Genomic DNA, 14,516 nt, shown 5'->3' with positions numbered 1-14,516 from the left:
GATTGATTCTATCTTTTGGTTATTATAAGTAATGCTGCTCTGATAATTCTTATACATATCTTTTGGGGAGAATATGCATGCATTTCGGTTGGGTATAAATCCAAGAATGGAATTGCTGGGTCATAGGTCTGTGTCTGTTCAATTTTACCAGATAACAGTCTGTCTTTCTTTCTTTTAGAAAGAGAGAGAGCACACGTGCAAGCATGAGTGGGGGAGGGGCAGAGGAAGAGGGAGAGAGAGAATCTCAAGCAGACTCCATGCTGAGTGCAGAGCCCAACATAGGGCTCAATCTCATGACCCCGAGATCATGACTTGAGCTGGAATCAAGAGTTGGATGCTTAACTGACTGAGCCACCCAGGCACCCCAACAAGAGTCTTTCTGGATGATTGCCACACCGTCCAGTTCCCTCAGGAGTGTAGGACTGCTCTCCATCCTTGTTAGCACTTAGTGTTGTCTGTCTTCATTTTAGCCATCCTGGAAGATGTATCACATTGTGGTTTCAATCTACATTTCCTGGTGACTAGGAAAGATGGGCATTTCTTCACGCTTGTTTGCCATTGGGATATGAGTCAGATCTCTCTCGATCTTGGATTTGAGAAAGCAGGATAGGGCTTCTGTGGGAACCTGTTTATCCCCACTGGACCACAGGACTGCATTCAGATGGTTCTGCCAAAGCTCAGCAGTGCACCCCACTATGTTGCCTTGGAGATGGTGGACCAGGCCAACATCTCTGTCCCCAACACAACTTTCTGTTTGAAAGGCATGTGGTTGGCTAACAAGCTCCTCTTTAATCTGGGGAAATGTTGAGTGGGAACACAGAGTTGCTGTGAACTTTGCTGTGCCAGATGCTGGGCATCACTCCTCACTTGAGGCAGCACAGCCTTGGCCAGGAGCTGGGGGGGTCTTGCTCCTCCTACCAGGGGCTCTGTGACCCTGTGCTTCATCTGTCATCTGTCAGTGGCTCTGTCGTCATGTGCCATCTGCACAATGGGAATGACCATCATGGTTGCCCTGCAGCACTGCGGGGACAGGGTGCCACCTCATTTGTCCTTCAGGCAGGACAAAGCAGGGATAGAAGTCCCTTTTTTTGAAGACACTCATGGTCACATGGTGAGCACATTGCAGACCCATGACCTTGAGCCTCTGTCCACCTTCTTCCTCCCAACTTGAATGAAATGACTCAGCCTGGCAGCTGTGAAGGGAAGGGGCCACCGTGACAGGTGGGCCAAGAGTGCTTTCTGTGGGAAGCTCATAGGTGGACCAGCTGTTTAGCTGTTTGTGCTCCTGGGGATGCTGTCTACAACGATTTCTATTCTGAGGACCACTGAGCTGCTCTGAATACAATTTTTTGAGAAAATATTCCCTTTGGCATAAAGCATCCTTTGTGATTACTACATTAGTCATTGTGATCACTATCATCACTAATTCATTCCCGCTCATGTGAACAGGGTGTCTCTATGTGGCTGTGTGCAGTATGTCTATCCTCAGTGTGCAGATGGTGAGCCATGGTGGGTGGCCAATGTGGCTGGGACCCCAGGCAGCAGGTATACCAGCTAGCTGGGTCCTGACAGGCAGTGGGGAAACCCTGCTTGTCCCCTATTGCTTTGATGTCGGCTTCTATACTGTCCATGTGACACATCAGTCACTTAGTCCTACAGTGGCCCTGCACAACAAGCCACCTCAAGTCTCAGCAGCTTACTCTGGAAAACAGCACAGCAGTATCTTATAAAGTTACCACATTATACACTTGCCACGTGACCCAGCAATTCCACCGCTGGGTGTTCACCCAGGAGAAATGGGACTGTATGTCCACACAGAGACATTTACGTCTGAGTGTGTTTATAGCAGCATTGTTCCTAATGGTCCCAGACGGAATGTGACCCAAGGTCCATCACATGGAGGGTATTCACATTATGGGATACCTCCTAGGAACAGGCAGAAACGAGGTATTAATCCACACATGATGGAACTCAGAAACATCACATGAAGTGAAAGAAGCACACGGGACTGCATATTCTAGGAGAGGCAAATCTGGGTGACGAGGGAACTGCCTAGCAGGAGGAACCTGCTCTGTACCTTGTTAGTACTGGTGATCACACTATTTCATGCAGTTACCACAATGCATGAGGCTCTACACCTTACGTAAGTGGTTTTATCATAAGCAAGATAACACCTGAATAAAAGCCTCGGTGGCTTAAAATTGCATTGCAATCGATCAAACAAAAGCCCTCTCTTACCCCTCATGAGGCTATGGCTGCACGGTTTTCCTGGCTTGGCTATGATCACTGAGGCATTTGTGGGTAGCTGTGGGCAGCCTGGGCTCTTGCACAGGCTTGGGGGATGGCCTTGCTCTCCTCTGGTCCTGAAGACGTTTGTGACCCAGAACTTGTAGGGCTGGACGATGGCAGGCGGCTCTCAGGGGGACTTTACATTCCTCTTGCTACTGTGGTGCATCACATTAACTGGTGTTCGGACTTTGATCCATTCCTCCGCCACGGTGTCTGAACTGTTAAATGTGCTACTGAGTTTGGTTGATAGTATTTTGTTGAGGATTTTTCCATCTATGTTCATTAGGGATATTGGGCTGGGGTTTTCTTTTCTTACATGTCTTTGACTGGCATAAGTACCAAGGTAATCCTAAAATTTATATGGAACCACAAAAGACCCTGAATAGACAAAGCAATCTTGAGAAAAAAGAGTAAAGCTGGAGGCAATGCATGTCCTGACTTCAAAATATATTACAAAGCTATAGTCATTAAAACAGTGTGGTCCTGGCCAAACACAGACATACAGACCAAGAGAATGAAACAGAGAACCTAGAAACAAACTCATCCATACACAGGCAAATAAGACTGACTTATTTTGCTTAGTATAATACCCTCTAGTTCCATCCATGTCTTTGCAAATGGCAAGATTTCATTTGTTTTGATGACTGAGTGATATTCCATTGTATGCATACACCACATTGCATTGCATATACGGACCACGTCTTCTTTATCCCTTCATCTGTTGATGGACATCTGGGCTCTTTCCATAGTTTGGCTGTTGGCGACATTGCTTCTGTAGGCACTGGGGTGCGTGTGCCCCTTTGAATCACTCTGTTTGTATCCTTTGGATAAATACCCAGTAGTGTAATTGCTGGGTTGTAGGGTAGCTCTATTTTTAACATCTTGAGGAACCTCCATACTGTTTTCCAGAGTGGCCGCACCTGTTTGCGTTCGCACCAGTAGTGTAAGAGGGTTCCCCTTTCTCCGCATCCTCTCCAACATCTGTCAAACAACAAGGTTCTGAACAGCAAAGGAAATAATCAACAAAATGAAAAGGCAACTGATGGACTGGGAGAAAACACCTACAGACTATATATCTGATGAGAATTCAATATCCAAAACGTAAGGGATGCATACAATTCAGTAGCAAAAACAAAAAAACCCAACGACAACGACAAACCTGATTGAAGATGGGCAGAGGACGTGAATTGACAGGTTTTCTGAAGAAGACATACAGATGGCAACAGACGCATGGAAAGATGCCCAGCATCACTCAGTATCAGGGAAATGCAAATCAAACCCACGAAGCAATATCACCTCATGCCTGCCAGGATGTCTATTATTAAAAAAACAAACGACGTATCGGTGAGATCATGGAGAAAAAGGAACCCTGTACACTATTGGTGGGAATGTAAATTGGTGCAGCCACTAGAGAAAACAGTATAAAGTTTTCTCAAAAAATTAAAAAAAGAACTTCTATATGACCCAGCAATCCCACTTCTGGTATATACCTGAAGGCAACGAAATCAGGCTCTTGAAAAGACTGTTTGAATTTCCATGTTCATTACAATAATAAGGACACAGAAACATCTTAAGTGTCCATCAACAGGTGAATGGATAAAGAAGATTGGTGGATGTATATATATGGACCACACAGTTGAGTGAGTCTGCTTCTCCCTCTGCCTCTGTGATGTCTCTCCCTCTCTGATTGCTTTCGCTGTCTCTCAAATAAATAAACAAAATCTTAAAAAAAAAAGAATGGCTAAAATTAACAACACAAGAAAACAGGTGAGGATGTGGAGAAAGGGGAACCCTCTTACACTGTTGGTGGGAATACAAGCTGGTACAGCCACTCTGGAAAACAGTATGGAGATTCCCCCCAAAACTAAAAGTAGAGATACCCTATGATCCAGCAATTACACTACCAGCTATTTATCCAAAGGATACATACATAATGATTAGAAGGGGCATATTCACCCCAATGTTTACAGCAGCATTATCGACAATAGCCAAACTATGGAAAGAGAGCAGATGTCCATTAACTGATGAATGGATAAAGAAGACATGGGGTGTGTGTGTGTGTGTGTGTGTGTGTGTGTGTGTGTGTGTGTAATAGTACTCAGCCATCAAAACAAATGAAATCTTGCCATTTGCAAAAAGATGGATGGAACTAGAGGGTATTATACTAAGCGAAATAAGTCAGAAAGACAAATACCGTATGCTCTCACTTGTATGTGGAATTTAAGAAACGAAATAGATGAGGAAGGGAGGGAAAAAAATAAGATAAAAAACAGAGAGGGAGACAAACCATAAGAGACTCTTAACCATAGGAAACAAACAGAGGGTTGCTGGAGAGGTGGTAGGTGAGGGGATGGGGTAACCGGGTGATGGGCATGAAGGAGGACCCGGGATGTGATGAGCACTGGGTGTTATATGCAACTGATGAATCACTGACCTCTACCTCTGAAACTAAATTATACAGTATATATATGTTAACTAAATTGAATTTAAATGAAACATTTTTTAAAAAAGCTTGTTTGATGTCATCCCATTCATCTACTTCTGGTTTCTGTGGCTTGTGATTTTGGTGTTGTCATGTCCAAGAAATCAGTGCCAAGACCAATGTCATGAAGGTACTTCCCTGCGTTCACTTCAGGGGTTTTATAGTTTCAAGTCCTGTGTTTAAATCTTTGATCCATTCTGAGCTTATGTACATGTCTGGTGTAAGACGGGTCCAATTTCAGTCTTTTGCCTGTGGATCTTGTTTTCCAAAACCGTTTGTTGAAGAGGCTGTCCTTCTCCAGGTGTGTTCCTGGTACCTTGTTGAAGACAAGTTCGGTTGCCCGTGTATGGATGAGTTTGTTTCTAGGTTCTCTGTTTCATTCTCTTGGTCTGTATGTCTGTTTGGCCAGGACCACACTGTTTTAATGACTATAGCTTTGTAATATATTTTGAAGTCAGGACCTGCAACGCCAACCAGCTATCAGGTGTTCAGTAGAGCCTGGGGCTGTACTTGGTACATTGTATTAGGGCATAAATGCAAAAGCATAAGACACAGTGTCTGTCAATTTGAGGCATGCAACCTAAACATTTCTTAGGAATTACTCCACGGTGAAAAATAAGATCTGGACTTATTTGCCAGTATTGCAATGAGTGTTTTTAAAAGTCAACATTTTAAAGAAAAACATTACACTTCACATTATCCTGGTATGACATTTCTTCCTAGTAACACACCTTCATTATTATCAATAAGATTTAATTTGTTAAAATTTGCCTTATATTCCCCTCCTCTGTAATTTGAATACACGCTTCGTGAAAAAAAGGAATTTTAAAAGGTTAAGCAGTGGGAAGTGCTTGGATACAAATGTGGCTGACAGTTTTCTGGGCAAAAGACCTCTAGATTGCTGAGTGAACCTAGCTCATCTCCAGTTCCCTTTTATTAAAATTTTGAGGACAACAAAAAGCAACATAAAGCCCTTGAGAGTGGATGGGAACCAGCAAATATGCAAAGGGGATGGGATGTCACTCCTGTGACAGGCTGTTTGGTGACACTCCACCTCAGTCTGACCCTGTTGGCCTTGGAGGAGCTGCCGTACAGTAGGAAGCCTGTGGGGGCCACTTGGCAGGGATCTCTTCCCAGGAAGAGAATGGGACCTCAGTCCTACAGTTGCAACGAGGTGAATTCTGCCAAGAACGTGGAGAGCTTGGAAGTGGGTCCCTCCCCAGCTGAGCCTCACATGGAACGCAGCCCCGGCTGACATCTGCCTGCAGTCTGGCAGGACCCCGAGCAGAGGACCCATGGAAACTACAAGATAATAAATAGCTTTGTGCTGCTAATTCATGCTAATTTGTTACACAGCAATAGAAAACTAATATAGATGGTCAAGGGAAGGATGGTGGACTGTGAGGCTGGAAATATTTTTAAAATAAGCAATTACCAAAAAGGCATAAGCAGGTTTCTTCTGAGAGTAATCTGAGACTACTCAGCACCTTTGCAGGCTCCTCACCTGCTCTTGGTCATGGGCAGGTGATCTGGCGTGCAGACCACACTTGGGAACTTCTCAGGACTCTCCTGTAAGGCCTGGGCCAGCTGATTCTAAGTGGCTGCAGTACTGGCAAGTATCCACCTTAGATTGTGACTGACTTTTAGAAAAACCAGCCAAAGTTGCCATGTGCAATTTTCCCTAATACAGGATGCTAGGGTTCGCCAGCACCTCGAAGGCACTCACTGACCTTCAGAGTTACTGCTGGGAAGTCAGCTCCTGGTTCCCTGGGAGGACATCTGCCCTTTTCCTGGCTGCTTTTGAGAGTTTCTCTCTTTGATGTCCTGTACTTTTAGTACAATGTGTCTGGGCATCACTTGTACTAATTCTGCTCAACACTCATGGACTTTATTGACTCTACAGATTTCTGCTGTTCACTAGTTCTGGAATATCCTCAACCACAGTCTTATCAAATACTGCTCTCCACCAGGGACAAGCCTTTTCTGAAAAGGGTCAGAGAGTCTATATTTGGCTAGCAGGTCCTGCTCTTCCCCACACTCCTCCCTAGTGCGTCACAAGCAACTGCTGACCTGCTGTCACTGGTGATCAGTCTGCATTTTCTGGATTTTTATGTATCACACTTTCCTCATTTAGCATAATTACTCTGACACCGTCTACGTTGTTGCCTGCATCAACAGTCCACTCCTCCTTATTGCTAATAAGTTCAGTATGTGGATATGCTGTAACTTATTTATCCACCTTCTGATGGACACTTGAGCTATTTCCAGTTTTGGGCTATCACAAGAAAGCTGATATGAACACACACTTACAGGTCTTCAAAAGGACTTTCATTTCTTTTGGCTAAATACCTGTGAGATGGGCGGGGGGTTGCACGGTAGGTTTCTGTGTAACGTTTCAGGAAGTTCCCATCTTGTTCTCCAAAGTGGCTGTGCCATTTACATTCCAACCAAGACACATGGTTTGAACATATCTTCTCTCAGGCCGTGGCTTGTATTTTCATGGTTTTAACAATGCCTCTCGAAGAGCATGAGATTTAAATTCTACTGAAGTCCAGTTGATGATGTTTTCCTTTAAGGATTTTGGTTTTGCTTTTACATCTAAGAAATTTTTGCCCAACTCAAGATAAAAAATATTTCCTCCTCTGTTTTCCTCTGGGAGTTTTAGGTTATATTTAGGTCTGTGAGTATATATGGTGTGAGGTATGGATCAAAGCCTAGTGGGGGAAATCAAGATATCTAAGTTTTCCAGCACTATTTGTTGAAAAGACTATTCTTTTCCCACTAAATTGCCTTTACACTTTTGTGAAAAATCAGTTGTCTTTATACATGGGGCTCCATTTCTGTAGCCTCTCTACTCTGACCTGCTGATCTATTTGTCTATCTTTTTTTTTTTTAAGATTTTAAAAAAAAATTTATTTATTTGACAGAGATAGACAACCAGCGAGAGAGGGAACACAGGCAGGGGGAGTGGGAGAGGAAGAAGCAGTCTCCTAGCAGAAGAACCTGATGCGGGGCTCGATCCCAGAACGCTGGGATCACGCCCTGAGCCGAAGGCAGACACCTAACGACTGCACCACCCAGGTGCCCTATTTGTCTATCTTGATGCCAATACCACACTGTCTTATTATGGTGGCTTTATAATAAAACCCGAAATCAGACAGTGTTAGTTTTCCAAATCTGTGGCTCTTCTCAAGTTGTTTGAAAATCCTATGTCCTTCAAATCAGTTTGGTAGTTCCTAAGAGAACCCTTCTCAGGTTCTGATTGAGATTGCATTGGCTGTCATACAGGTCAATCTGGGGAGGATTGGCTTCCTAAGAATAGTGAGTGTTTCAACCAATGAACGTGGTTTACATCCCATTTCTTTAGGTCTTCTTAATGTTATCAGCAATACTTTGTAGTTTTGAGTGTATTTACACTTAGCTATTTTATTTTTTTAATTTAAATTCAATTAGACAAGGTATAGTACATCATTAGTTTTTGATATAATGTTTAATGATTCATTAGTTGAATATAACACCCAGGGCTCATCATATCACGTGCCCTCTTTAATTCCCATTATACTGGAAACGGTATTTGAAAATATTTCAATTTCCCCTTGTTTGTTGCTGGTATATAGAAATACAATTGATTTTTGAATAATAAGCTTTATTGTAGACTCCATGAGTTTCCTCTTTGCTCATCATGTCAGCCACAAGCAAGGACAGTCTCAGAGATATCTGAGAGACAAACCCCTTCCTTCTGGGCTTTGCCCTTTAGTCCTCTCTGCTCTGCCGGGTCCACTGCATTTATCCAGTTTCTGGAGGTTTGTGGCTGCTGTCCCCTCTGTCATTGTCCTTATCCTGTGGGTTCCTTCACCATCATTCTGGAGGGATTTAAGGAGGGAGCACGTGGTGCTCAACCCACTATCTTTAACCAAAAAGTGAATCCTCGCTGGGGGCTGCTGGGGGCTGCTGGGGGAGGCAGAGAAGGCCTTGGAGAGGGCCTGGCGGTGGTCGGTGGGACCACTGATGGCAAGGCATCCTGGGCCACAGAAGTCCTGACTCCTCATCTGCTAGCGGGTCATCCTGTCTCTGGAGGCTCTGAGGCATGGGGCAGGTCTGGCTCAGCACTGCAGGCCTAGGGAGACTGGCCTCCCGCTGCCGCTCAGATAGGAGTAGCGGCCCCTTCCTTCCCTGCTGCAATGGCCCCCAGCTTCAGAGTGTGCAAAAGAAAGGAGTAGCCACTGGAAATGCATGTCTTCCAAAGTCTGATAAAACAGATCAAATGGAGCATCAGATGAGGCAGACAGTTTAGGCCATGCTGGCCCCAGTGAGGAAGGACCTGGCTGGACGTTCCCAGTGGGCGCAGTGGGCCCACTCCTATAGCCCACCTCCAGTCCCAGGGCTGCCTTTTTTGCCTGCTGCTCAGTCCCTGTACCAGGGTACATGTGGACAGAGTGGGTATGGCTGGGCCAGCAGGATGCTTCAGTCCACCCAGGAGTGGGTGTGCGGAACACATGAATATAATGGATGGACTAACACAGGTGAATGCCCTGGGGGCTGGAGAGGTTTAAGGGATATCTTTCTGTGCAAGCCTCACTTGGAGTCAAGCTTGTGCGAGGGGTCAGGGCATTGGGGACTGTCCCCTTCAGTGCCCTTGTGTGGGGGCTGGTGCCTGACAAGAGCAGAGGGGACTGTCCCCTTCAGTGCCCTTGTGTGGGGGCTGGTGCCTGACAAGAGCAGATGGGGATGTCTGGCAATAGAGAGAGATGGGATGCGGTGTGGTCAGGACCCAGGTAGGTGTCAGTGAAGGCTGGATCACAGGGTCCCAATAAGGATTTGGGAACTTTGCCTGTGGACAATTGGGGTTTGATGGCAGGGTGAAGTGAGTGGGCAGGGGGTGGGAGACCAGGGTGGTCCCAGCAGAGGTCCCGCTTGGTGACATGCAGAGGGGACAGAGACACAGCCCTGCAGGGCTGGTGTGAGCATGGGTGGATGCCAGGAGTGTGGTGTGAGGTCTCTCTGTCCACCCGGAGGGCCAGCAAATGTCCAGCGTGTGGTCTGGAGAGGAGGGACCGGAACCAAGGAGGCTGCTCCCTGCAGGTCTGGAGAGTCTGGTAGGGAGACTCCCACATGGTCTCTGTTTCGAACTAGGAAAGCTTGAGGGCTGGCCTCCCGTGCAGGAGGTGTCCTCCTTCCCAGCTGAGGCTCTGGCCTGTTCGTTGTATCTCATTCCTGCCCTGAATGGGGTCTGTCCCTTTTGCTTCTATCCTTCCTTCCTCAAGCTCTTCCCACCAGCCTGCACGGGCAGCCAGCAGACCCCGCCCCCCAACAGCTACCTCCTCCTGCAGCCCACCTCCCTAGCCAGCACTTCCTCAATCCCCTTGTCTGGCTACCCAGCAGGTTGCCCTCCCCCCCACCACCCTGCTCCCCCATAGCTCTTCCTCTCCCACCTGATCTCTGAGCCACCTGCTGACAAACTCAGTGGAACAGTTCTGTCCTCACCTGGCACCCTGACCGGGGTGTGGGGTGGCCTGAGGGCTACCTCTTCCACCCTCACTGCTCCCTTGCTGAGGGGTCTTCTCTGCTCCCTGGCAGGCGACCTTCTTGTATTCCTGACTATGCTTACCCTCTACAAGCTGACGACTCTGAAATTTCTATTTCTGGTCGCTTTTCTCTGGCACTCCAGAGCCAGGGACTGGACCACCTCTTGGACGTTCCAGTGTCCTCCTCCCCAGACCTGCCCATCTGGGTGGACGGACAGCAGACCCCCAAGCTCAGCGCATCACAGAGCTCGGGCCCCACCTTTGGGGCAGCTCTGCAGCCTCCCGCACCTGCCAGCTGCTCCGTGTCCGAGGCGCCCAGCCTCTTGCTTGCACTCCTGCTTCCACACTGTGCTCCGTAGCCCACGTTAGAACAAGGCCGAATCCTGTTGGAACACCACGAAGTTAGAGCGATCTTTTAAAAACTCAAATTATGATTTTACACGGCCATGCTTTCTCTGGATCCCCGTGGCCCCTGCCTGCTTCTCTCCCCGTCTCTGCTCTGGGGGTTCTTTCTGTCTTCAGTGCGGGGCCTGCCCGGCAGCCCAAGCCGACACTGGGGCCTTATCCAGGATCCCTGGTTTTCACTCACCCAGCATTATCTGGTCGCCTGACTGGGCTGCACGTGCCAGTGTCCCCTCCCCCTGCTCTCCCCCCAGCAGCCGCGGGCTCCCCCTTGGCCCCCTGTGCTCAAGGTGGGCTGTCCCCCTGGCCCAGCCGCACAGTTCCTGCTCCAGCATGAAGCTCAGAGTGCGTCTCCACTGCTGTAAGGTGGCTTCTGCCTCTGCGGGACGGTTCGGGTAGCACGTCACCGGCCCTGCCGGTAGTCCTGCATTCCAGCTCCTTCTCCTCTGCGGATGTGCTCTGTCTCCCCACCTTGCTGTCCTCCTGCGGGGCACTCCACACTCGCTGGCACTGACTCACGTCCTCTTCCCCCCACAGCATCCACGCCCTGCCTGGAGCAGGTCCTATCTCCCTGGCCTTAGCGGCCCTGACCTGGCTGCACCTGCTGCTTCTAGGGGTCTAAGCCAGGCTGTGAGTTCCCTGACCCCGCTGTTTCCGCAGAGCCAAGCAGCACCCAGCGAGAGGCTGGCACTCAGTGTTTGCTTTCTTCATTGTCAAACCAGTGAGCCAGTAGTATTTTCACCTTATTTTTTAAAGCGACCACTTTACAGAAGTTTGATTTGGAAGTACACCCATTATGGAAGCGGGTGCTCGAGATTTCGGACTTACGGGCACCTCGCATGGGACATTCGCTCCATCCTGGCGGCTGCCACGGCAGTGGAGTCTGTGCCAAGACCATCAGTAAGGACGCAGCGATGGGTCAGTCGGTGCCCGGACCGTCCGGGAGGAGCTCCCTGGCTTAGTTCTGCTTACAGTCCTGGCCCAAGGGGCTAAGTGGGGACTTGGCTCCTTGCGGCACGTGGCCCATCACCCCCGAGCCCAGTACCTGCTGAATGAGCAGCCGTGACGCTCCGTGTGCAGTGTGTTTCTGGGAGGGCCCTGAGAATGGAGCTCAAAACCCCCACTGTCACTTGCACAGATGAACATTCTGGATTTCCCCAACCTTGCCAGCACGATTAACAATTATTACCAGAAGTCCTGCAGACATACCACGAGACTTCTGACCTGCACTCAGGCTGCCTTTGCAGCACTGGCTGGGGCCGGGCCTCAGGACCCTAGAAGCCATGGTAGAAACCTCATGGCACTGCCACAGTCACGCCCCAGCTGGGACATGGCGCCTTCTGACGCCAGGGCACTGGTCATCTCAGGAGAGCAGGTGAAGGGCTCCCCTAGGGAGATCTGGGTCCCGCCCTCCCTGGTCAGCCAGGCCCGTGGTGGTGCGGACCCCTACCCGGTCTCCCCTTGGTGACAAACAGGTGTGTGTGGGAGCTGTGGCTGGGGTAGGCACCAGGGTCAGCTGTACAGCAGGGCCAAAGTGAGCCAGCTTGGAGGGGATCCCACGCCAGGTCCACAGAGCAGGGAGGCCGTAGTCCAGCAGATGGCTGGAGGAGGTGGGGAGGGGCAGAGGGGTGTGAGTCCCTGGTGGGACCGCCCCCAGTGCCTGGGTCTGCGTGGAGCAGGGCTGCGGTTCAAGGCCTACACATCACTTTCAAGCCCAGCCTTGTTTACCCCACCTGCTGCCAACAGAGAGGAAGCAGGTCACAGGGATACTGGTCGGGGGGGCTGGTAGGGGCTGCTGGTTGTAGGTGAGCAGTTCACCACCTTCCCAGAGTTTTATCTGCTCTGCGGTGCTGTCAACACACCTGCCCCTCCTCCTTCCCTGGTTGGGCATCAACATGCATGTCCCCATAACTGTGCAGGGGTCATGGTGCTGCAGCTGACCAGGCCTCTGGAGGCCTGCCCAGAGGAGGGTGGGTCCAGGAGGTGAGGCCAGGCCTGCATCCTGGCCCCTCCACTCCTACCCAGTGTGGGGGGACACAGGGCGTGGGTGTTCCCACCTGGAACAGGGGGTCCTGGCTGCCTCGAGGCCACAGCTGTAAAGTGCCCCAGAATGAAACCCTTGTGTGGCAGGGTGAGGGGCTTCACGCGGGGTGCCTGTTCCAGGCATTGGCCCACCGGGGGTGAGCGAGGTGGGGCCGGTCACCCTGTGTGGTGTCCTGGGCAGGTCCCACTCAGATGAGGGGCAGGGACAGGAAGGACTCTGCCTCGAGCCCCTACCCCTGGTGGAGCCGCAACATGCGACACAGAGGTCCAGAGCAGATCCGTAGGCAGCGCGGTCCTGGGAGGCTCCCCCTAGACAGGGCGCCCAGGCCTGTGCTGCCCCTCTGAGCGCCTTTGACCTCCCGGTTCCGCAAGCAGTAGATGACGGGGTTGAGCAAGGGCGTGAGCACCGTGTAGACCACGGACACCAGCTTGTTGAGGTCGAAGGAGTAGATGGCGCGTGGCCGGGCGTAGATGAAGAGGGAGGCCGAGTAGAAGATGACCACCACAGCCAGGTGCGAGGCGCAGGTGGAGAAGGCCTTGTGCCGGCCGGCGGCCGACGGGACGCGCAGCACGGTGCTGAGGATGGCGGCGTACGAGAAGACGGTGAGCAGCAGCGGCCCCAGCAGGACCAGCAGCGCCAGGAGGAAGTCCACGAGCTCCGCCACGGACATGTCCGAGCACGCCAGGTTCAGCAGGGGGGACACGTCGCAGAAGAAGTGGTTCATGACGTTGGGGCCGCAGTAGCCCAGGCGCGAGATGAAGAAGACCTTTCCCAGGGAGACGGTGAAGCCCGAGAGCCAGGAGCTGGCGGCCAGGAGGCTGCAGAGGCTGGGGCTCATGACGGCGGGGTAGCGCAGCGGGCGGCAGATGGCCACGTAGCGGTCATAGGCCATGACGCCCAGGAGCGTGCACTCGGTGCAGGCCAGCGCCAGGAAGAAGTACAGCTGTGCCATGCAGCCCGCGAAGGAGATGTGGCGGAACTGGGGCGCCGCCAGGCTGAGCAGCATCTTGGGCACGGTGACGGAGATGTACCACACCTCCAGGAAGGACAGGTTGCTGAGGAAGACGTACATGGGCTTGTGCAGCGGGGGGCTGACACGGATCACGGTGATGATGACCACGTTCTCCGCGACCGTCAGCGTGTAGGCCAGTGTGAACAGCACCAGCAGACACACGTGGAAGCCCAGCGAGCCCGGGAAGCCCACCAGGATGAACTCTGTCACCTCGGAGCGGTTGTCCCCGGCGGACATGGCGTGCGCCACCTGGTGGCAAAGGCGGCGGCTTAGATGCCGGCTGGCGGGTGGGGTGCGGGACGGAGGGGCCCCATCCTACTCTGTACCCCCGAGACTGCCCATGGCTGGGCCTGCGGCATCACACATTTCCTCGCGGCAGTGGTGTGGTGGGGGCCTGTGCACGGAGCCTGGCCTGGGGACCTGCTGACAGGTGTGGATGAGGGCCCACCCCGGGCCTGGCTTGAACCCGCTGTGGGGGAGGCCATTGCCAAGGTCGCCCAGGTCGGAAGAACGGGTGACGTGGGTCAGTGGGCAAGTGAGTGGCCTGGGAGGGACGGGGGAGGGCTGGGTCCGGAGCTGGGCTCCTGCTGTCTTCCCCGGTGAGGGGAAAGGCACCTGCTGCCCAGAGACGTGGCTTCCTTGTCTATACTCGAGATGAGAGCCCCAGGACTCGCCCTGCAGGTTAAGAGGAGATGTACCACACCTCCGGGAGGGACGGGTGCTGAGGAGGACCTACATGGGCTTGTGCAGCGGGGGGCCGAT

At 51.0% G+C, this 14,516-nt stretch overlaps 1 protein-coding gene across 1 annotated transcript; it reads right to left on the bottom strand.

Moving 5' to 3' along the window:
• Positions 1–12,971: 12,971 nt before the first annotated feature.
• Positions 12,972–13,991, bottom strand: LOC121101253 (olfactory receptor 6B1-like). Its single transcript, XM_040624285.1, has one exon. The coding sequence runs from the start codon at positions 13,989–13,991 to the stop codon at positions 12,972–12,974; it is 1,020 nt and encodes a 339-aa protein (XP_040480219.1).
• Positions 13,992–14,516: the final 525 nt, after the last annotated feature.

Source organism: Ursus maritimus, unplaced genomic scaffold, assembly GCF_017311325.1.
Source record: "Ursus maritimus isolate PB19 unplaced genomic scaffold, ASM1731132v1 scaffold_7, whole genome shotgun sequence".
Taxonomy (NCBI): domain Eukaryota; kingdom Metazoa; phylum Chordata; class Mammalia; order Carnivora; family Ursidae; genus Ursus; species Ursus maritimus.
Note: the sequence above shows the minus strand (reverse complement) of the source record. Positions and strands in the feature narration are given on the sequence as shown.